The sequence below is a fragment of the Pelecanus crispus genome, chromosome 2, assembly GCF_030463565.1.
Source record: "Pelecanus crispus isolate bPelCri1 chromosome 2, bPelCri1.pri, whole genome shotgun sequence".
Classification (NCBI taxonomy): Eukaryota; Metazoa; Chordata; class Aves; order Pelecaniformes; family Pelecanidae; genus Pelecanus; species Pelecanus crispus.
In genome coordinates this window covers 130,497,819-130,520,758 of record NC_134644.1, presented here as the reverse complement: position 1 = coordinate 130,520,758, position 22,940 = coordinate 130,497,819, and the positions used below count along the sequence as shown (strand labels likewise).

At 37.3% G+C, this 22,940-nt stretch overlaps 1 protein-coding gene across 1 annotated transcript in view; it reads left to right on the top strand.

Annotated features, from left to right (window-relative positions):
- ALKAL1 (ALK and LTK ligand 1) overlaps positions 1–18,759 on the top strand; it is a 32,277-nt gene extending 13,518 nt beyond the window's left edge. Inside the window, exons 2-4 of the mRNA XM_075728234.1 lie at positions 12,611–12,664; positions 16,288–16,368; positions 18,695–18,759. Coding sequence (XP_075584349.1) covers positions 12,611–12,664; positions 16,288–16,368; positions 18,695–18,759 — 200 coding nt within the window. The remainder of the gene's footprint in view (positions 1–12,610; positions 12,665–16,287; positions 16,369–18,694) is intronic.
- Positions 18,760–22,940: the final 4,181 nt, after the last annotated feature.

The window sequence follows — 22,940 nt, the reverse complement described above, 5'->3', positions numbered from 1 at the left end:
CCAGGCCTCTTACTCTTTCTCATAAGAAGATGGCGAAGGTTCAGAGCGTGCAAAGGCGGAGGAAATAACATGAAAGCTGGTTTTGCCAGACAGGTAAAGCCTTATTCATGCTGGGAGAATCTCCAGCTGGGAAAATCCACGGTTGTTATAGCCTTTGTGCCACCACAATAGAAAAAAGGGTTGGCTCAGAGAAGAGAATCTGGCTCAAAGAACTTAAAATAAATATCAGATGTCAGAGCTGTGACTTAATTGTTTAGCTAAGTAGATCATGTGAATTACACACAGACTGAGGACCTGGTTTTGCTTCTATTGAGAACAGAATCAGGCCATTGTCTCCTTCCAGTGTCTTTGAGCCTTCAAAACTGTGTTATTTGAGAATACGACAGCTCCTAGAATCATTTCTTGTACCAGTTGGGAATCCAGAGAGCTGCTAGCACACAACTGCTTTGTGTTTTATTACTGTAGACATAAGCTAAGATTCTTAAGCAGAATGTATTTCCTTAGCTGCTGTTGGTTCTTATTTCAAAATTTGACATTCAAACAATGGCTTCTGTGACTCTAACCATGGAAATTGGAAATTGTTCAGAAAATTTCAACGAGATCCATTGAGGCGTACATATATTTTCCTCCTTTTAATGCAGTCTCAGATTACAGCTGTGACAATCTCAGAATTAGACCTATGTCCCAACTCAAAGATATTAGCTTATAAATATCCCCTTGAGAAACTGTTGTTATGAAAGCTTTATAACTTTATAGCAAAAATTTATATTTTTCTTCCTTAATGAACATATAGGAGATGTTTGTTACCTTTATGAATAAAAGGAAATAAAATATTCTTTCTCTTATCGTTACACTATTGCATGTTTCCTTTAGCATTGTAAAATTCTCTATTAAATAAAAAAACTCCATGTTTAATCATGAAGGCTTTGCAGGAGTGAGGAAACTATCAGAAGAAAGAGAGTAGCAGCTGAAAACTTGAAAGGATTGTTTAGTTATAACCAAAATTAAATTACCTGCAGCTGACTGACAATCTTACATTCAGGAAGAAGCAAAAGGTTTTGGGAGAAGGCTTCACATGTGCTATTGAAAGTACATTTCCATTACCTGGCTAAGAAGCTTGACATAGTTCTACTGACAAAGTGAAATACTGGTAGATAGGTGACAGAAAAAAAAAGTGTTTGGAAAGATCTACAGCCAATTTACAGACTGATGTGTATTTCCACAAATTCTGGCTGGATGATGAATGACTGTTGGTACAGCGTGTAACTGATGACATCATAAATGCACGAAGCACAAAGAAATTACTAGTATCATATTTCTGGTCATACTCTGAAGATGCTGTGGGAAATATTCTGATTTAGATAGGGAGATTTTTAGGTGCTGGTTTCTGCATTCACACCGCAGAGGGCATCAGAGGGTGGCAAGCACCTGCGTCCCCTGGCCAACCAAGGTCCAGCCTCTCCAAGCTCATGATGATAATAATACCATTACTGCAGTCTTTTAACTAGCAACAAGGTGTGATTTCTTTTTCTGACAAATTAAAGTACAGTGTCTGAGCACTTAGTGAGCAATTAATTTCCCTTCACAAATGAGTTAAGCAAAGAATAATCAAACTTGGATGGTGAGGGGGAACATAATATTACCAGCGTTGAAAACCCTGAACAGTTCACAGCAGGTAAAACTATCCTCCCCATCCCCTGTCCACCTATCCTGTCACTTCAGATGTGATTAAATACTTTTTCTGTAGCTTGAGTTAGTTAGCTCCCTCCAGCCTCAGGTTATGTCCTTCCCACAGTTCAGTGCCCAGGCTTGGAGGAGCCAACTCTAGAGACTGCCCTTAAGAGAGTGTTGAACTGGAGGCTGGCAACCCCTTTCAGGCTGTAAATAGTCATTGCTCTGCTGAGATAGGAAGGCCTCCCTAGAATTACTGTTCATGCCGTTAGCTGTCTTCATAGCAACGATTGCTGCTAACTATTCCTGTCACTCCCTGTTCCCACTTGCAGCTTGGCAGAGACCAGCCAAGGCAAGGAGGCCAAGGGGAGCACAGGGAGGGGAGAAGGCAAAGTGCAATGGCTGGGCAAGAGTAGGGGCAGCAGCTGGCTGGGTCCTTTCCATGGATGTGAACAGGTCTTTATCACCCTCCCGTGACTACAAGTCAACCTTTTCTGCTGCTAAGACTACTGGAGGGACTTTGTTAAAAATAATTTTCCTCCATAGCTTCTGAAGAATTGACCCAGGTATGGGTGAAGGTAGGAATGATAAGTAGGTGTCCTTCTCCTGTGCCTTGCATCCTGTGTAGGTGCTCCAAGTGATAGAAGATGAACACCAAATGCTTCCATGCCTGTTTCTCCTACTTTTCTTCTCTTACTTCTGCATGTGTTTTCCAGCCTTCTCCCTTGTACTGTCACAGGTGCATTCACTTTTATATAGTACGGTAATGTGGATCGCAGGGAGTGGGAAACTGAGACAACATGAGCAGTTGTGGTGTCTCAAAGATGGTCCTGTAAGTTCAAGTTCAAAAGTTAGGTTACAAAGGAAAGAATTTCTGTATCCTTCCCAAGTAGCAGCATAATAAAATGAAAAAGAGTAAACTCAAGTGAAATGTATGTATTTGGGTTTTTTTCTCATACTGTTTTGATTTTCTGAAAGTGTCTGTTGAAGGACTGGTTTCACCTGAAGCCCCAAAAAACCTAGAGACAAAAGTTTGTCTCAGAGGACTTTGTGTGACTTCACCTCCCTTCAGGCATGAAAGAAGGCAGTCTCCCACAGATTATGCTTGGGAGGGACTGTGTTGGCAAGAGTACTGTGATACTAGCTGTACTAATAGCACAGGAGCTTTGACCTGGGCACTCTGCTTTTTTCCTTTGTAGAATGGAGTATGGGGTGCCGTTTCTCATACAAATGAGCATATAACGCCTTCTGAGACAGCATCACAATTGTGCTTGTGGTGTTTTGGAAAGAGAAACTTGAAAAAAGTGAGCTGTTTTTAAAGTTATCTGTCTAATGATGTACACCACAGTTTAATTACAGCAGTGTTTTACAATCTGAAACACCCAAAAAGGAGTTAGATAATGACCATTCTTTTCATAAAAACTAGCTGGATCAGTAGGATGGTACATATGGATTTACCCTGTGCTAGAAATGTGGCAAGGAGCTTGAGACATTTGATTTCTAATCCCATGTACTCCTTTGTGTTGTTGTAATAAATAAATTGAATTAATTCAGAAACTAACTCCATTTAATGATTTGCAGTAAATGAAGAATGAGGGAGTTAGCAATAAAACTCTATAGCAAATGAATGTATTTCTTCTCAGGGTAAAAGCGTGTTTTGCATGGCTTATCATCATGTATTTACAAATTTGCATAGTCTTTATGTAATACTTAGCATGTAATCAAAAGGACTCCATGGGGGTGGGAGAAGTAGGAATTCCAGGAGAAATTCCTCCCTCTTAGGTGCTCATAGGCAATGACCTAATGGGGATAATAGCACATAGAACATAAATGAGATAGCTATTTGTAGAATTAAAGCTAGTATTTCACACTTGGAATCTTATGACTGGAATCCGTTGGATTTATTAAATCCAGCCATCTGCTATTTTAGGCAACACGTCCTAGAATCTTGTTCATAATCTTTGTGAAGAACTGGAATGTGCCTAGCTAATGTAAGACTTGTCTTGCCCATTTATCAGTTGGCAGAGATAAATAAATATCCCTTTCTTCTTGAAGAAAGTTCCAAGTCAACTTAGCCTTGCTTTTTTGAGTGACTATTTATAGTATATTATAGTATGTACAGAATCTTCCATGCTATTTATAACAAAGTGTTGCTAAAGTTTACTGCCCCATTGCTCAAATAAAGGCTATACATCCAACTGAAATCAAGTGTCTAAAGTCAGTCATCTGTTTTCTTGGTACCCACCTGAAGGTCTCTGTAATAACAATACAGCTGAAAAATATTTGAGTCCAAAACCCCTTCCATAATTCCCTTGCAATTATGTTAATGGGGTGTTGATGAGTGAGGGGGACTATGCAGCCATCAGAGTGGAATTTGACCCTGGTCACTATAAAAGGCAGCACTTCAAACTATTTCAACACTATTTTTAGAAATCTTAAAAAAAATGTAAAATTTAAAATACTCCATTCCAAACAAAGGGAGAAAACCTAGAAATTTGAAATACTTCAAATCTACACCAAACTGTAGTAGTGCACAGATGTCAATCCATGAAACATGGTATGAGGACATACAAACATATCGTTCTACAGACTATACAGAATACCAAGGCATTCTGAATTAGGAAAGCAGTATGCTTTTGCTGTTTATGTTTTTTAATGTGTTCATTTTCTCACTTTACTATGGTTTGTAGAAGGTGTCCTTATCTGTTTTTATCGTCAGTTTAAGGGATCCCTTCGTACAATACTTTGTGTATTTTTTAAAATGTTCAGTATTTGCAGTACTGCAATTTTTGTAGAACCAAATAGATTGCAGTTACTCCCTTGCGAAGGCCCTGCAAATATTAATCTCCCTGGGTTCAAGGGAGCAACTGATGTAGATAAGGCTTGCAAGGGTGAGTAAGAGATATGACAGGTGAGTAGAGACTCGGATAAGAATGAATGGTTGGCAGTGCATGTGACAGATTGGCAGAGGGAAGAGAGGAAAAAAATAGAAATTGTGGCTAAAAGCCAGACTGAGATTTTAGAAGCTGGTGCTTCCTTTTATGCCCTTCTTTAGCACATTTAAGAACTACACTGATTTTTTTTAATGTAGTGCCCTTCCCAGTGGTGACTGACATGGTAAACTTCATCAGCTGTAATGAAAGCAGACTCTATTAAGCTTTCTGTTTGGGGTCATAACATTGTACTTCTAAACTGACTGATGTCACAGCCAACTTTATTGCTCAAGTTCCTGATGAATGTTACAGAATAAAGACTTTTAATTTTATATATGTAACACCAGATACTATATTCATAACTAAAGTTGGGAGAATTTGAGGATATAGCAATTACTCAGCATTTAAAAGGAGTATTATTTGCCATGCTCACATCAGAAAAATATTACTGGAATGAGTATCAGGGGAAGTAAACATTCAGTCACTAGTTTAAGTATCCTTAGAAGCACCATTTCAAACCTGGACAAGTAAATAAGCATGGAAGCATTTGACATGGGATGGGAGCAAAACTAGCATTTTAGGACTTAGATGGAGTAAATGTGAAGCCTAGTAAACTCTGCTCTCAGAGCAGAGAGGTATGCATGAGTACATTCAACATATTCTACATTCAGTAGATGGCAGTGGTATGCAGTTGTAGATTAATTCAGGATTTTCTCTTGAGCAGACGCTCCCATCTCTGTGAATCCAAGCAGTGTTGATTTGGGGGTTTATTTGAGTTTTTTTCTTCCAGAAAATACTAAGATACCAGATATTTTTTGACCTGCTAGAGCAGACAGTGATAGAAAATGCAAAAAATGGTACTGATTTATTGTAATCTTTATTACACGGCACTTGGAAGAATCTGATAAGTTTTGAATTTCAAACAGTGGTATTACGTACAGAAAGGAGTGCATCTGTCTGGAGCATTGACTCATTTTCCATCTATGCCCCGTGGAACTTAGTATGTATGCATCAAAGTCTCAAAATAAAAGTATTCAGTAAGTGGGAACTGTGTGTGTTACTTAACGGAAGTAGTTACACAGTGACATCTCGGAATACTGCGCACAGAAATAGATATTTTCCCTTGTCTAAAGGAATGAATTGCAGTTCTACTGGGGGAAAGCGGGGTGTGTGTTTGTGTATAAGCAAACAAATTACTAAGACAATTAGAAATTATTGTAAAGCTTTTAATTACGGAAAACTGGAAGAAAAAGAACAAAACAAAAGCAGAAATACAGTTTATGTGGTAGAAACCACAGATGAGAAGGCTAGGAGAATTAAATTACATCATTTAAGTAGATATTTTCTCATATGGCAGTTATTTCTAACACAAATAATAGAAAATGTTTAATGATTTATGACTGTTAATGATGGAAGGAGTTGCTCTCTGTTGCACAAAGCAATGTTTTTTCTTGCCTCCCTATGGGAAACTGCAATAGAAAATGCATTAAATATATCAGTCTGTGAACTGAGTTGTAACACAACCGCAAATTTGTCCTAAAGATTTCGAGCACCCTTGGACAGACCCCAGAATCAATTGGTGGTCCCCGAGTAGGGAATACAGATGTCATACATTTTCAACAAAGAACTACATACTCTGTTTCTGTCCTGTATCAGACACCACATGACGATCCAGAGAAATATTTCAGTCTATATTAATATGGCTATTGTTTGCAGAACAAGAAGTGATACCATTCTGGTAGCAATCGAATAGCAGCATAAAACCCCAGCATTTTCAGCATAGCCAAAGCTGCTGGAAATCCTCAGTTTTGCAGCTAAGAATTTTGTCCAGCCATGGGCTCTTATCAAAATGAGTGTTAACATTTTTTTCTCCACTAGGATGCCTTATCTTTGCACTGTTTTCTATTTTAGTTGTTGATTTTGAGCAGAACTTGTTTGATTTTTGAGCAAAACTTGATTTTTTTTTTTTTTTTAACTGAGGCTGTATATCTCTTCCTAACATTTGTAGAAGTCATTGCATACATAAATTAAGGCATACAGAAGGATAGTTTGGGTCATTAAGGTCTCTGAACATCTTTTCTGTGTTTTTTTTGGTTTTTTTTTAAGCACTGCTTTTGTAAAGATCTCATGTGTTTTTAAGACAATCGTGCTGAGGATACTTTCATCCTGGCATTGTAATGTCATTCCATTCACTCATGTTTCTAGTATGTCGCTTTACTTAGGTATTTTTCTCTTCTTCCTGTCTATTTTCATCTCTGTTGCTTAAGTTCTTCTGACTCTTTATCAATGTCTTTATGAATTTACATTTGAAAGATTTTACTGTCACTTTTATCATCATACGTTTTATTTTTCCATAAACTAAATCCATCTTGACATTGCTGAATGTATGGAAACCTACTACTACTGGTGTTTCACCTTGTAGTGTTGTCATAGTAGACATGGGTTGCCATCTTTAGGCACGGTGGGGAGATTCTAGGAAAGAAAAGCTCCATCCAAATAGATGGGGCTTGTCTAGTTTAACATGTACTTGAGGCAGTTTAGCTGACTGTTCCAATACTTGTAGAAGCATGATATTTCAACCACTGCAAGATTTATTCCTTTACAATGAACAAATACAGCCTTTGTTTAAGTTGAAGCTTTGGAGAGTCTTGTCCTTCTAAATGTCACTTGTAATTAAAACTTTATTAACACATACTGTGTTGTAAGCAGGTTCATAACATGAAATGATCTTTAAAAACCAAAAAAAATCACATGCTATTTTTGTGCCAAAACAACATTTTTAGAAGCCTGCATCTGCATTTATAATAGAAGAGTCAGCTGCATCACACTGCTGATGGTTTTCTTCTGCCATTTTACAGACAGAAAGAAGAAAATACAGAATAAAACTTTTTTTTTTCTAAATGCCATAGTTATAAAATAACTTTAAACAAAATATGCAGGAATTAAGTTTTTCATAAGATTGTATGGGTTACAGCTGTGCAAAATCTAGATTAATCTATATTAGGCTAGGAAAAATTGATTGTAAGTTTGGTAATGCAAGATCGTCTGAAATGTATTGCTTTGTATTAAAATAAATTTGGCTTGAAAAGGATTATAAAGTAAAAGAAAATATCACTGGGAAAGAAGAATAAAAAGCAAAGAAAGAAGTGTAATTCTAAAGCATTGCCCTTTCTGAATAACAGACAATTACATTAACTCAAAATGGCTTTACCAGAATGAATATAAACCAGATCACGGTCATGTAACCATTACATGATATAATAAGATGTATTACCATTGCTATTGACTATATCTTGGACTATGTATTATATTGTAAAAAAATTTCTGTGAGGTTATAATCATTTGAACTGCTTAGCTCTGTTAAGTAACTTCTTGAAGTGCGGAAGGTCATAAAAATGAGAAAAGCCTGTTTTTCCATCATGTGACATATCATTTCAAGGAATGTTGTACAAAATAACAGTGGATATTCTGAATTAACAATGGATATTCTGGACAGATAATTATTAAACCTGGCTAAAGATGGCAAGCTTTAAATACTGTAAGTGAAGCGTGTTGTGGCAAGCGCTTTAGCACCTGCATGTAAACCTAACGAATATCATTTAGGTGGCAGACAGCGGTGTGGTGATAACTGACGTCATTTCTGGTTTTACATTCTGTTGGATATACTTACACTTTCCTGAAACATTTACCTGCCCTGGAGAAGTTTTCCATGAATAGCTTAAGAGTTAGGTTTTTTCTTATTTTTTTTCAGTAATTGAGGAAAAATTGCTTTGGATTTTATTGTTTTTTTTTTTAGGTGCACAAATATTCTTACAAAAAGAGAAGATTATGCTTCTTGATGAAGCCTTTTTTTTCTTGCTTAGAAAGATTAAGGGACTTGGCCAATGAAGCAGAGCCTGAGCTCTGCTGTTTCACATTTGCTGTGCTTGCCTACAGTACGGCCTGCTGTGAGATGTTGTAGATCCCCCTGGTGTAGACCCGGACCAGGCCAAGATCTAGAGTAATTTTGCTTTCTGATTTACACTGCTTCTCTGAATAAGCTAAAAATAAGCAAAGGCTGCCCGTTGGGAGCATAAAGAAATTGAGATCTTGATTTTTTTCTGCCAAGGTGATATCACCTGAGGATGTGGAGTTTTCACGCCTCAAGCCAACAAACTGTTATGTGGATTTGGCTTATTTCAGTGCTGCGAGCACAGCTCTTCTTGTTAGTTATACTACAGCAGGACATGAGTTTTCCAGGCATGATTATGGTGACATGCTGCTGAAGACAGGGCAAACACAGGGTAAAAATCAGCACCTGCTGTCACAGCTTTGCAGTCTGAACAGACAAAACACAGAGAGATGGAAGGCACAGAATGGTGAAATCCTGATCCAAGGTGAAGAAACTATGTCTTATATTGCAGGTTAAGCATATGCCTGAGCCCAGGCCTGTGGCTTATTTAGTCTTCTACCTCTCTGTGATCGTGTCCAAATTAGTGAAAAATTAAACATTCATGTCAGCTACCAGGTGCTGAATAACAACTGAAAAGTGCACAGAATAATTTTCTACAGAATTAGCTTAACAACAGTGATTTAAATCAACTTTGGAAAGTTTACAACAAAATGAAAGAGTGGGGAGCTGGAGCAGCTGTTGCTCACTGCTTCTTAGCTCAGACCTTGGTAGCTCTCCCCATCATCCCATTTATCCCAGCATGGGATAAAAGTCAAGCAGATCCAGTGATCTTTTACTTGAAGCCACAAGATCTGTGAGGTGTCACAACTTGAGGAAATTAACAGAATGGATGGTTTAGAACCAAATTTGCAGTATAAACTTAACCGTTCTGTCTGTGAAGCAGAGCTGGAAAACCCTCTAAATTTGTCTTGTCCCTAGATTTTTGCCATAAATATTCTTAGTATTTTAGACAACAGATCCAGTAGCAGATCTGTCCTAGCACCATTTAATAGTTGTCCATGGCCATTGCTGTCTGTGGAAGGGGCGTAGGATGGGCAGCATTTTGCCCCAGATGAGTAATTATCTAAGGACACACATAGAGGTCCTAAGGTAAATAAGAAGGAAATCCTTGAATTAAGATTATTTATGATTATAAACTGAGACTATACCCGGGTTGAAGCTAGGGTCAATAACACAAGTGCCTTATGACTCAGATGTACTGTCTCTGGTGAGCAGTGCAGGTTTTGTAAGCCCGGGCACAAGAATGCCGCAGTTCGAACATTCTCCCAGCTGATTAAAAACAGTTACTATATCCCATGGGATATATACTGGCTGTATTTTACTAGATTGTGCAACATGGTCTTGAGGCAAGAATGGATTGAATAAACTCTCTTCACTCAATATTTCCTGTTCATGTGGGTTTCACACTTAAAGTATTTTATTCTTTCATTTTCCTGTGTCTTTTGTATTTTTGCCCAGTGTGACTTTCAAGTGTTTTGATTTTATTAATGCTTTGCCAATCTATCTTATTATGTTCATGCTTCTGCTTTTCCTTTGTGAAATTAATATATCAAAGGAATTTCACTTGCATTGTGAGGATGTGAGCATACATTGTGAGAATGGATTCTAAGCTCTCTGTCTTAATAGGTGATAGATGCCATGTGAAATATGGCTGGAGCAACTAAGAGCTTGTTAGAAGCCAGGAAAAGCTAGCGTAAAGGTTTTGTCATGGTGATTTTTCACTGCCTTATAAAAGCATCCTGCATGGACTTGGGATCCTGCTTCTGGCTGCAGTGTGATGCGGTCGGGAGTCAGTGATACATATTCTATTCAAAAAAGATGTTCATCAGTTTGATCGAAATACTAAGTCCTTTGAGCCTCACAGTTGTCTACAGATAGGAGGGCTTGGCCGTGCTGCTGGAAGATGGAAGAAAATGACTGTGTTTGTGTCGGGCAATTCCTAGTTGAGGCGGAGTTGCCCCTGCCGTTAGAGCCAGCAGACAGAAGTGTTCCAGTAACCTGTGCCGCCCGTGATTTTTATACAAATGAGCCTAGGTTGTCTTTGTGGAGGGCTGGGGGCTCACTGATTGTGTTTTACCAAGCAAATGTACTGTACTATTAAGAAAAGGAGCACTTGAAGAAAGCTGAAACGTGGGCACATGTTGAAAAGCTGACTGCTGCCCCGAGGGATGGCAGCCGCAGCAGGGGAGGGAGCAAGCACGCAGTCAATATCATTCAGCAGATTTCCAGCACACAACTGACCTAGTTTTCCCTCTTGGGACAGGCACAGCAGGGCTGGTGTGAACCTTGGACCAATGTAGGTTACTCGTGGGAAGCAGACCCTGCAGTGCTCCTTCTCAGGTTTACCGACACAGCTACAGCTGCAATTTTACGCTTGCAGTGCCTAGCTCCTTGCCTGAGCATCAAATCCTTTATCCTGTTTTATCTTCTGTGCATTGAGGGGTGGGGCTTTGGCAGTATACTGTATTACGGAATTTTCCTAAAGAATTTTATGCTGCAAAAGGTGGTTACTGTTCCCATAGCAAATACTAGACTTCAAAAGGACTTGGGTCTAAATGTTCTTTGTCAGAGCGAGAATGGCCTGTTCCCAACCTTCACCAGGCTTTGGTTATTTGTCAGTACTGGTCCACTTGAGGCATCCCATTCAAAACTCACCCAGATTGTTTCGCTGGTTTGGGTTTTCATATGCTTCATTCTGTGTAATGTTAAACTACCTGACATTTCATGCTGGTAAAATTCTAAGTTTAATGTAGAAGGGGTGATATTTCATTTGCAATAAGGAAACAAATTAAGTTTATGTCAGTTAAAACTGAGATTTTTGAGGAATTTTAAGTAAATTAGGTCCCCTAATCTTGCTGAGTTGTAGTAAGACTTGGGCATTTTAGCTTAAAATCCCAACCTAAAAATACACTCATGTGACCTCTGAGAAGCTGCCTAAAGCCAGTGGTAAGAATTTATTTTGGCAGATAACCAACATCTTCCTATAGTATGAAAGGAAACTTGCTTTCTTCTGAGCTAAATGTTAGTTCAGACTGGGGATTGAAAAAAAATGTAGGAGAAAGCAAAGATTTAAAATTACATAAATTGTAAGGAAATATTTTTAGTGAATAAATATGTTTATCTGCAGGTCCTAATGCTGAGAATTAATCATGTTCCTTTTATTAGTGCTAAGAAAGGTATTTCTTTTGAATTTAACATAACAGGCAGCTGTTACATACAGTTACTGTCTTCAGTAATAAATGCAGTTACCCAAGAATTTTTTAATACAGTTTTCCATTGGAAAATTTATGAAACTGAGGGGAAATGTACTAGTTCTGAGAACATTTACTTGCATCAAAACTTTCTTCTGTAAGCCAGAGGCAGCATCCCGTTGCAACAAAAAACCAGCATAGTTTTCATGTTAGCTCCAATTTCTGTTCTGCCTGATTCCTTTGGCTGTTCTGAGACTTCTACTTTCTTTTGTATTTTTTGGAAAAAATACCATATAGGAAAAGGGAATATTTTAAAATTCACAGCAGTTTTCACAGGAGACGAGTACTATTTTTTGACTAATAGGGCAATGAAAATATGCATGACCCATATCTATCTTAGGTAATCTGTAGGATCATGTCTCTTCAGGTGCCTGTTTTTTCAAAACCCAAAATATGGTATTTGGTTTGTATTTGTCTAGGTATTTTACATAGTTTGTTCAGGTACTCAAATACTTGTCATAACATGATAACATATTTATATTATTTATGGTCATTCTAAAATTACAGCCCAACTCAGATCTAAGATGTGCAGAAATGATTGTCAGAAAATCTGGTAGCGTGTGTTGTAGGATGAGCATTTGGTATTCATCTGTGAATTACCTGAAACATTTCACAATGTTTGCATACACACACATGCACGTGCACATGCACACACACACAACTATGAAAATTAATGTCATAGTTAATTTGGGAAGCTATTTGGTGTCCTTACAGCAGACATCTTGGCATATTATGCTTTCAGGGCTTTTACTGTAATTCCTATACTACATAGATACATTTTTTTTCTTCTCTTCTTTTCTCAGAAATTTTTCCAAGGGATTCCAGTCTAAAAGACAAGTTCATAAAACATTTTACAGGTAAGGAAGCTGCCTGCTCTTAATTTTCCTGTATATGCATATTCTAAGTAGCCACAAGAGTCACACCATTAGCTTTTTTGAGGTTCTGCAGCAAGTTTAACATTTGTGAAGTTAAATTTGTGTATTTTAAGTCTAGAAATTTTTAAAGAACCCTAATTATGATGAGGTTTGATTCTCTTTTTGAATAATCTAGCCTAAAATATCTTTCAAAACATGGTAAGTTAAAACGTTATTTAAAATTTATTGTTTCATTTTTATCATCCTATTTTTGCTTGCCATATTTATTTTCAAATTCTCTAATTTTAAAACTTCTCATTGGAGTGCATATACCTTTCAGAAACAGATCTATGTGGCCATGTAAGTTTTCACTATATCAGGGAAACACTTTTTGTCTTCTGTCATATGATGTATACATGTGGATGCTTATTTTAAAAAGGGAAACAAATAGAACAAGGAAGGATTACATCAGTGTAAATGAGACAAAAAAATAATTTGCTATTTCAAATATGAAAGTTTATTATGATTACAGTCAAGTACTTACTTGAATACTGAGTGGAGCTGTATAATGCACTTACCTTTGGGACTCCGTCTTGTAACTCCTGGGAAAAAAATTGTACCCTCTGAATATATGCAAAAAGAGTTGCCAACAGTAAGATGCTTGCACTGGTTCTTTACTCTCCAGTTCCAAGTGTTCTGTAATTCAGAAAAGTGAAGGTCTCGGAGTATGACACTGAAAATCTGTTGGTGATTTTCAATGTTATTGGGATTAGTGAAACTAAAAAGTAGAGAAATAATTGGCGGTTGGAGCATGAAAAAGAGAATTGGAAATAATTATGCATTTCGTCTTTGCTGGAAATTTCAGACTGTCCTTTGCAAAAAAGTAAGGAATTTTTCATCTCTTTTGCATGGGGGAGATGTCCTCAAACCTTTAGGATAAGCACAACTTTAAGGATCTTTCTGCCAACTGCTAACTGCAGCTTAACAGCATCTACAGGAAACGTGCCACACCCAGCTGGCCCTTCACTCACAGTAAACAAGAGTAATTATGGACCTTACCATTTTCAGTTCATATGAGAAAGAAATAAAAAGAACATATAGATTCCAACTATGCTATCCTATGTAGCACAGGAATACTGAAAATTCCTCTCCTGGGGAGGACAGACAGGAAAGATTGGCTTATATTAATACTTAATCCATTTCCTTTTCATTTTAAACTTTGAAAACTGCTCAACTACCATAAAAAGTTCAACATAAGACTCTGGGGAAGCTAAATAATGAATACAGAACAAGTTTCATTACTGAAAAACAACAGTGGAAAACAACCATTAGTTTTACAGAAGGTATTTTAGGAATACTAAATCATAGAAAAGAAACAGAGTAAAAAATACTTGAAGGCCTGTTTCTGGAGCCATTCATTAAATTAATAGTCCTTTTCTGCATGAGTAGTTGTCATCAAAATTGCTGAAATTATTTCACTAACATTAGCTGGAATGAATAAGGAAAGCAAGTTCATTCCAAAATTCTTGAAGTTTATTTCTTTGTTGGCTCAGAATTTCTTCCTACATCGTTGTTTTTTTTTTTTTTTTAAATTATGCTCTTAAGATCTTCAGTGATGGTTTTTTCTGCCTGTTTTTCTCTTTTTCCACAGCTTTGTTAGGTCCTGTAATCTGCAGGCGTTTTATTAAAATACAGCCTCACTTTGTTTTTCCGTTCAAATCATAATCCTTTTTCTGTCATCCTCAGTTAAGCAAACTGTTCTGATATAGTCCTTACCAGTTCAAGAGTTAAACATCCTAAACTAATGAAGTTGGGAAAAAGGGAAGAGAAAGGGAAATCAACATGATCTTTACAGTCCATTATCTTTACAGTTTCAGGGTTAAGAAAATTATTGTACACTTCTAGTATGCCAAGAATAGTAGACCATTTTAAAGCCAAATAAGAACCATATGCAACAGTCCTCAACTATAGGAAAAATCATAAATAATCTTGTGAGTCATAAAGCTATCTATCAATTCAGCTTGAAAAGCCAGCTGACAGAGTGCTCTGTAAGGCACAAATAAAATTAACAGCCTCTTTCTGATGGCAAGGAAGAGTGCTAGAAAACCATATATTAACTGAAGGGTCATGGAATTTATTTAGTGACAAAAGCTGATGTTATCTCCGTATATCTTCGATAATTTCAAATTATGTACTTTCTCTTGAGCCTAATTACTCACTCTGATAAAAAATGGCAACAATCTTCCAGGTTGAAGTTGCAAAGGCTGCTTTGTCAGTTTGTTGAAAAGCTTATTTGTGGCTGAAAAATCTCATGAAATCCACATATTGCTGTAACATATATCTAACGTTCAAGTGCGTTCACTGTCATGGAGAAGAATCTTCTCTCAAGCTTTTGGTAGTGTGGCTCTACTATCCAGAGAAAATTGGCTTGGTATGTTTACCAGGCTGATAAACAACCCTTCAAGTTGTGAAATAAATAATTTTTGCCCTGAAATGCTTGCTGTCTTCCTCTGACAGGAATGTTAGTCAACACAGTGTGCTTCGTATGGATCCTTTTGTAGCATTGCTTGAAACAAGCTATTCTTATTCAGGGTTCCTATTTGTGCTCAATTTAGAGGATGCAAGTTAATTTTAGTCTTGTTCAGTTAGTGTCAATTTCTGCCAGTGTTTTCTGTCCAAATCAAAGGAAATTTGTCCCCAGCTGTCAATGGAAGTATTGCTAAGCAGGTTACATGATACAAATATTACATTTTTTCTTTACTTTTCAACTTGGATGCCATCAGTAATACCTTCCTGGGGCCATCAACAATTATGGAAGGGTTCTTTGGCAACCCCATTACCTTTGAGACATGTTTTGGAGACCACTAGCTACATATTCTTATCAAATATTAGTGTGGGCGGTTGACACTGTATATCCAGAGAAGGGAGCACAGGCTGGAAGAACAAAGACACAGCACACTACACCCTGGGCACACAGGGATTTACCTCACCCAAATGTTGAAACACATGCTGTCCTCTGCATGTCTGCACCCTTTCTTGCTAAGACCACTTTAACAGGAGATCAGGTTCCTAGATGTTATTCAGCTGTCATTTTTTTTCCTCAACGCCCACATTGTATATTAAGAACTTCATAAACCATCTATGTGCAAATTAGGAGCATTAGTACATGAAACTACTTAGTCTTTCCAGGGCTTAGAAACTCATATTTGCTTAAAATGTTGCTTTTGTTTATCTTTAGAAATAATATCCACATTCCATCTACATTATTCCTTCTAAATTAGACTGCTGAAGATTACTGAGCAAACTAAATGCTGTTGTAGTTGCAGCATTCTATTTTTCATCAAGTAAGAAATTTTACTGTTAATTTGGAATTACTGGAATTTCAAGGCTAAGCCAGTCCATCATTTCCAAGGGACATTTTTCTGTTATTCAGGTCATGAACATAAGAATGTAACAATAGTATTTCTTTCTATTATTTCAGTAATATTGTTATACTTGTGTTGCATCATAATTGCTTAAGGTGTAGTAAAAGACTAAATGTAATTTTAGCCCCCAAAAATTTAACTTATGTCTGCAAAGCAGTGACATTGAAAGCACGTGGTTAACGTCTGCTTACTTTGAAACAGGGCCAGTCACATTTTCATCAGAGTGTAGCAAGCACTTCCATAGACTGTATCACAACACAAGGGACTGCTCAACGCCAGCCTGTAAGTAGTAAAGTACCTTATAATGCTAGCTGTGGTACTTGTTTAAAAGCAACCTACTTCTCCTACTAAGTGTTTGATGTGCTGGTCCTTTTGTAACTGTTGCTCTTTACTTTAGCATTATACTATAAAATATACCCAAGGTCTTCTAATATAAAAAGATTTTCTATTAATGCACTTGCAGAGAGCTGCGTATAGTGGTGTTCCTTTAAAGTGAGACTAATATAAATGAAATTAAAACTACACTCTGAAAAACCAGTCGGACATGCCTGTGCAGAGGGCAGATATGAAGCCATATTCTCCTTCCTGCTCCCTTTACCTCTACTTATTAACTTGTGCAATAAGATACAACCTGAACCATTCTCTACCTTCTCTTAATGGTCAATAATATGGTTATATCTCTTTTTTTTAGTATAGTTCAATTTGTGATTATAATTTTCTGTCATATGCCCATTGTTAAAGAACATAAGATCAATTAATTCATCATTTCTGTTATTGATACGTGCAGTTCATATCAAACAATATTCCAGTATGAGATCCACAGAAGTTTTGCTTTAACACAGCCTGAATGTAATTTTGTCAGAGAGATTGAAAAATAAAACTGTCCTAAGATGTTATTGAATGGATAAAACAAACAAAAAACCAACCAAACAAAAAACCCCAAACAAAATGGAAATCCCTTAAAAAGAAGTTACTTCAGCATTCTCTAGTGCAATGGACAACTCAAAGCGAGTGGAAAATAAGCAATACCATTTAATTAGAAAAGGTGAATCTCATTAGTGGAGATTGAAACTACGGACCAGGGTTCTCTGGAAATTTTTCAGGATTTAACATGACAAAATAATGACATTTCTTGTCTGCACAACTTAGAAAGATGGTAAGCACTTTTTCTGAGCAGCTGAGATGCCTTCTCACCAAAGCTCAGCACCTCAGAGTGCCTTTTGAAAGGGGCTGGAGCAGCCTTTGTCTCTATCCACTCTTACACTGATCAGAAGCTGGAATATAGCAATCCATGGCTGATCCTCAAAAACCATACATATAGCTTTGTAAGTAGACGTAAGAGTAGGCTACACATATATCTGTTACATGCTATATAACAAAAATACCATGCATGTTGCATATCGTATGCCTTGATATATGGATCCAGAGTATATGAATATTATTTGGACTCCCCTGTATTTCCTGAGTGCTTCACTTTATTTATGAAGAAACACAGTCATAATATTTCTCTTCTGATTAAATAGCTTTTCTCTAAATTTAAAAAAAAGATTGTGGTTAAGACTGTGTGAAGAACTGATTTTTAGGTTCAACTGACAAAACAAAATGTAAAATAAAAAATGTGATTAAAACCAAAGCAGTTTGTTTTTTTTTTTTTTCTCCTTTACGCCAACCAAACCCAAAGCAGACAATGAGTTTCATTCAACCTGAAGTATTCTGTTGATCTAAAAATAAGAGCTAAATCCTCAGAACTGTCTCCACCTTATCCAGACCTCAGGGTTTAGAATAGCTATCAAGGCTGATCATAGCCAGGATCTTTTTCCTGTCTCTTTAGAGGGGTTTGGTATTTTCTTTCAGTGACACCTTAGTCACCATAGGATGTCGGAGGATGAGTTACTTCCTCTCCAGTTATATTCTGTACAAACATTCCCTCAAGAACTGAACATGGGCTAGCATTCAGTCTCTTCGTGTTTGGCAAAATTTCAATTAAATTTTATTATAATACTTACCAAACAAGAGAAGAAAATTACACCTAAGTATTTCTTGTTACCAAATAGTTTGTTCTTTTGTTCAGAAAGGACGGCAGTGGCTCAAGGGCCACTTGAGCCAAGTGGTCATTTGAACCAACGGCGCCAGAGAGAGAGGTAGCAAGTGGGACACTAGTATCTCTAGTCCGATGATTAGGAGACGCACTTAGACATGGAAAATATGGATTTCCATCAATGTTAATACTAAGTGAAATAATAAAAAGTTTGAAAGAACCTGATCTCAAACTACCTCACGGTCTGCTGGTTAGAATAGCCTCCCAGTTAATGAGTTAAATTCCTTCAAGTAAAATTGGGAGTTGAACCTGGTCTTCTAAATCTTAGGAGGAAACTAGAAAATTAATTGCTACGATCACTCACATTTCCTCTAGAGCGCTGGCTAGGATAAGTGACAAGCTAATTTTGCATCTTCCGTGCATAATTTCATGAATTTCTATCAGAGAATGGTTTCATTGTGTAAAGTGTCTGAAATTCTAGTACAAATTCTGCGTTTAATTTTATGCAGGTTTTTTGAGGGTATCTGGCAATGGACATTCATTATTGCTGTGGGTAATTTTGTTTTATAGATTATAAAAGGTGTGCAAGGTTGCTAACAAGATTAGCTATGAGCCCTTTGTGTACGCAGTCCTAGGATGTTTGCTATGTAAGTACCATTTTTCCCCATTCATTTTCTCATTTGTTGAATGGTCTAATGATTTACTTCACACTTGTACCTTGTTATCAGGCATGCATACAGAAGTGTGGTATTAACAGAGTGCGTCAACATGCAGCTCTGGCATTGCTGTAAGGACCGACCGGTTCCTCATGGGAATACACAGAAGCACAGATACCTCTGATAAGCCCCACTGTAATTTTCTACATGTCACTTGTGACACCAAAGTCCGTAATTATGCACTGGGTGACCTCTTAGTCTTCAAAATTTGAAGGAGGAGTCTGTTGGTGAAAGAAAAATGCATGAGAACTTCATCAACACATTTATTTCAGGCCTTTCAAGAGAGCTTTGTTGTTAATCCATGGAAGAAGCAGAATGTCTTGGTCTCAAGTCTGCCAATGCAATCTTCACAGATACCCTGTCACTTTATTAATCTTTGGGACCACTTGTCATTCCCAGGTTGTCTCCTGAGAATTTCTCTAAAGTTAATACCACTTCATGGTGATGGAAGTAAACTGAACATAAAGATGTGACAAAACTAAAAGCTTCAAGTAACAGGCTGTGGAAGGAACCAGTCCATTCTTGTCTATGAATAGCATGTTAAATGTGTTAATTAAACAGCATTGTTACTGATAAAAGGAACATCTTCAAGTGAGCTGTTTTCTCCAGTTTATTGAATATCAATAAGATGGTTACACTTCCAACAGTAATTTGAAAAACTGCACTGGTTATTATTGACCAATAAAATATATAAAATCAGTGAATTTCATTTATTTAAATTTCTTCAAAGATGGTTTCCTTCACCACGTCCTCCTGACAAATACTGCAAGCTTGGAGTTTGGGGGAGTTGTGTATGTCACTTCTTCCTGCATCAAGACTTCAATTCATACTAATCAAGAATAAGAAAGGACGAGTAGGATATGAGTCAGTGTTAGCTGATTTGATTTCCAAGTGGAGGTGGGATTCATTTTGGTGACTGTGAGAAAATGCTTTGAAGAATATGGCAATATTTCAGTGCTGAGAAGAAATTACATCATTTCTCTCTCTTCTTCTTTTCTTTTCTTAACTATTTTCAATCTGTTTGGCCTCTTGCCTTCCAGGTCTTGCAGATGGTTTTGAATATATCGGGGTGCTGAACCAGAGACTAACTAGGGATCTCATTACTTTTCCAGGATCTCCTTTTCATGAGTAAGGGCAGGAATCCTTTTCTGAATACCCTTTTGTTGATAGATTTTTTTTTGAGGTGCATAAATTCCTGTTTGTTAGTGTTCTCTTTTAAATCTCAGCTTTCTGAAACATCCCAGCACTCTCTCATTTTCTGCACTTTCACCTATTTAGACTGTTTTTCCCTCATCTGTATCTCTTTACACTTCTGGGTTCATGGCTCAGGGCTTCCGGAAAGATTTCTGGGTGTTCCAATACTTTTTTTCCTTTTCTTTCAAGAGGATGAGTCAAATATCTGCCTCCATATCCACAGCACAGAATCATTTATCTCATCCTATTTCCATCTTTAAAATACAAAAGGATCAAAAGTTGCTATGATTTGCAAATCCAGGTGTTCTAATTTGCCTGCCAAAAATACACTCAAGGAGATGACATGTGGGGAAGGGAGGATCTAAATGGTAAGCAATGTTAGCAGCTCGTGTGCACTGTGTTCACTTAAAGTTGTATCTAGGTTGACTTTCTCTCTGTTAAAAATAGAGAAAACAATGTAGGAAAAAGTAGAGCTATGATCTGAGCATTTCCCAGGTGCCTCTGTGCTCCCTCGCCATGTTCCTCCACCAAATAGATAGAGTGGCTAGTTTCCACTAGAGATAAGACAGGATCAGGTCTTCATGTTTACTCATATCTAGTATCTTCTTGGAATGGGACATTTTCCTGAGAAGGATGAAGAGTGGCAGGAGTCACTCTCTCTTTCCTCCAAATGGACAGGGCAGCACAGGAGTTACGTATGTTCACCCCTCAATAGCACTGCATTTCTAGCATGATTCTGTGATTGCTTCTACTCCATCTTTTGGCACAGAGGATCTGTTTTCCTCACCACCCTCACCCTAGCTTAGACCCTGTGGTCATAGTTCCTGTTTACTGTAAGGGATTTTGCCTTTGCTTTAACATATGAGAGAGTCTTGGAGATTCTTGGTTGCTTGAAGAAGGAGGGTCTCCCACTCGAAGGACTGACAACTATTTTTAAGCATTTCTCCTGCATGTACTAAAATAGGCTGCATTTTCCTCATAGGAAAGAACTGCAGCGCTATGATGCGAATCTTTTCCTCCTTCTCCTGTAAGTGCTGGGGTACTAAAAGGAGACGTGGTTTTTTCCTGATAGAAATGAAGTTTTGCCTGGGAAAAGCCAACCTTCCCGCGGGGAGCTGGTAGCGCCAGCCACAGCGGGAGCCAAGGGAGCGGCCGCGGGCTGTTTCAGCACCATGGAGAAGGCTCCCGAGGGGGCTCGGCGCCGCGCCCACTTCGCAGCAGTTAGTCGCCGTTGCGGCTTTTAGCATTTTGCTTGTGTAGTTTGGTGGTGGTGGTTGTTGTTTTTCCTAATTCAGATCCTCTCAAATGGAAGTAAAGCATTTGATGAAACCCAGGATCTAGAAATGCACATAACTATGCATGGGAAGCCTCCTTGTAAGGTGCAGCAGCGTGGACCACTGTGTGTTAAACCTCTTAGCATCAACGCTGAGTATTTGCCATGGCAAAACTCATTAGTGTTCACAGGAGGGCAAGACCCACTGGCATTCTGGAGTTAATCTTAAGATTTATGCAATCCATGGGAAACTGTGATTTATAAACAGAATTATACTAAGCGGTCTGCCTCTTTGTTTTGAAACTAGTTATAAAATGGCATGTCCTTTTCTCTTGCAGACTTTGTACTAAGGAGAGAATTCTGATTTGCCAAGAAAGTGCCTTGAAATCTTCCAAGATGGAGAAGACATCTTTTACCTTTTTGATTTACAACGTTTTGTTACTAGATGCATTTTATTTTCCTATATTTGTCGGACATTCCATATTTGTGTGAAACATTATTTTATTTTAAATTGTAAATTTGTTGCCTATAGTTCAGACAAGCCAATTATTTAAATCCGTTGTATATAAAGAATACTAATGATATACTGATTAAATGTTATAACCATATGCAGGGAGTTGGTAAAATTTTGCTTGTTTCTCTTGTTCCATTGTACTTACATCATTCTGCTCAGGCTCTTACTTTCATTATTTGCACTAACTTGAAATGCAAAAGTCTATGTAACTGAAATCTGAATAAGCTGTAAGTGGGGAAGTTTTACTTGCCATGGAAGATATTTTATATTATGAAGCTTTGTTAATATATACATATATATTATTGCGCATCAGAAAAAAAATTGCTCAGAAATGCACCTTGCTTTCAGGAACATTTGTATGATTATTCTGGATTTTCATCAGTTACATTTGTACTGGCACTTATGGAAAGAGTTGCAAATAATGTAAATATAAAGACTGGAAAACTGCAATGCAGTTTTGGTGGAATAAAGAACATAAAAATAAACTATTTTCCAGGAGAGGTTATTTAAATTTATTAAGAGGTTACTTATTTAAGATATAAATTTAATTTATCTGGTGAACTTGAAATAATTTTCCACTAAGAACTTGTGGGTTTAGTTTTTTACAGCATTTCATTTCCAAGTGGTAAATTTTATTCAGATATTTATTCTTCAGCTGAAAGGGTGCAAAAAAAAAATGCATCGTGCACCCACTGTGAACAACAGAAACCTTCTGTGAGGATGAAGAGAGGGTAATAAAATATCCTAGTAGAAGAGAAAATACTTTAAAGTATAATATCATAAAACCAAGGGGTATAATGAATGAATTTGGCTGGTGACACATCAAGCTTAACTATTTGGGAAGAATTCAAAGTACAATTTGAATTGTGCATCTTTCTTATTTAAAATCAAACTGAGATGACATTTGCTACCCATTTGTCTCAGCTCTTTTATTGCAAGCTTATATGATTGCTTTACAAGGAACCTGGTATGAAGTGAGGTTTTATGGTCAGGCCCAGAGTAATTGACAACACACATTGATTACTGTGCCCAAATCACAATTCTTGTGATTAACTGACCATTCAAACTAATCCCCTCAAGATTAGATGTTGTCTCTATCCTTTCCCTCAGTGTGGGCTG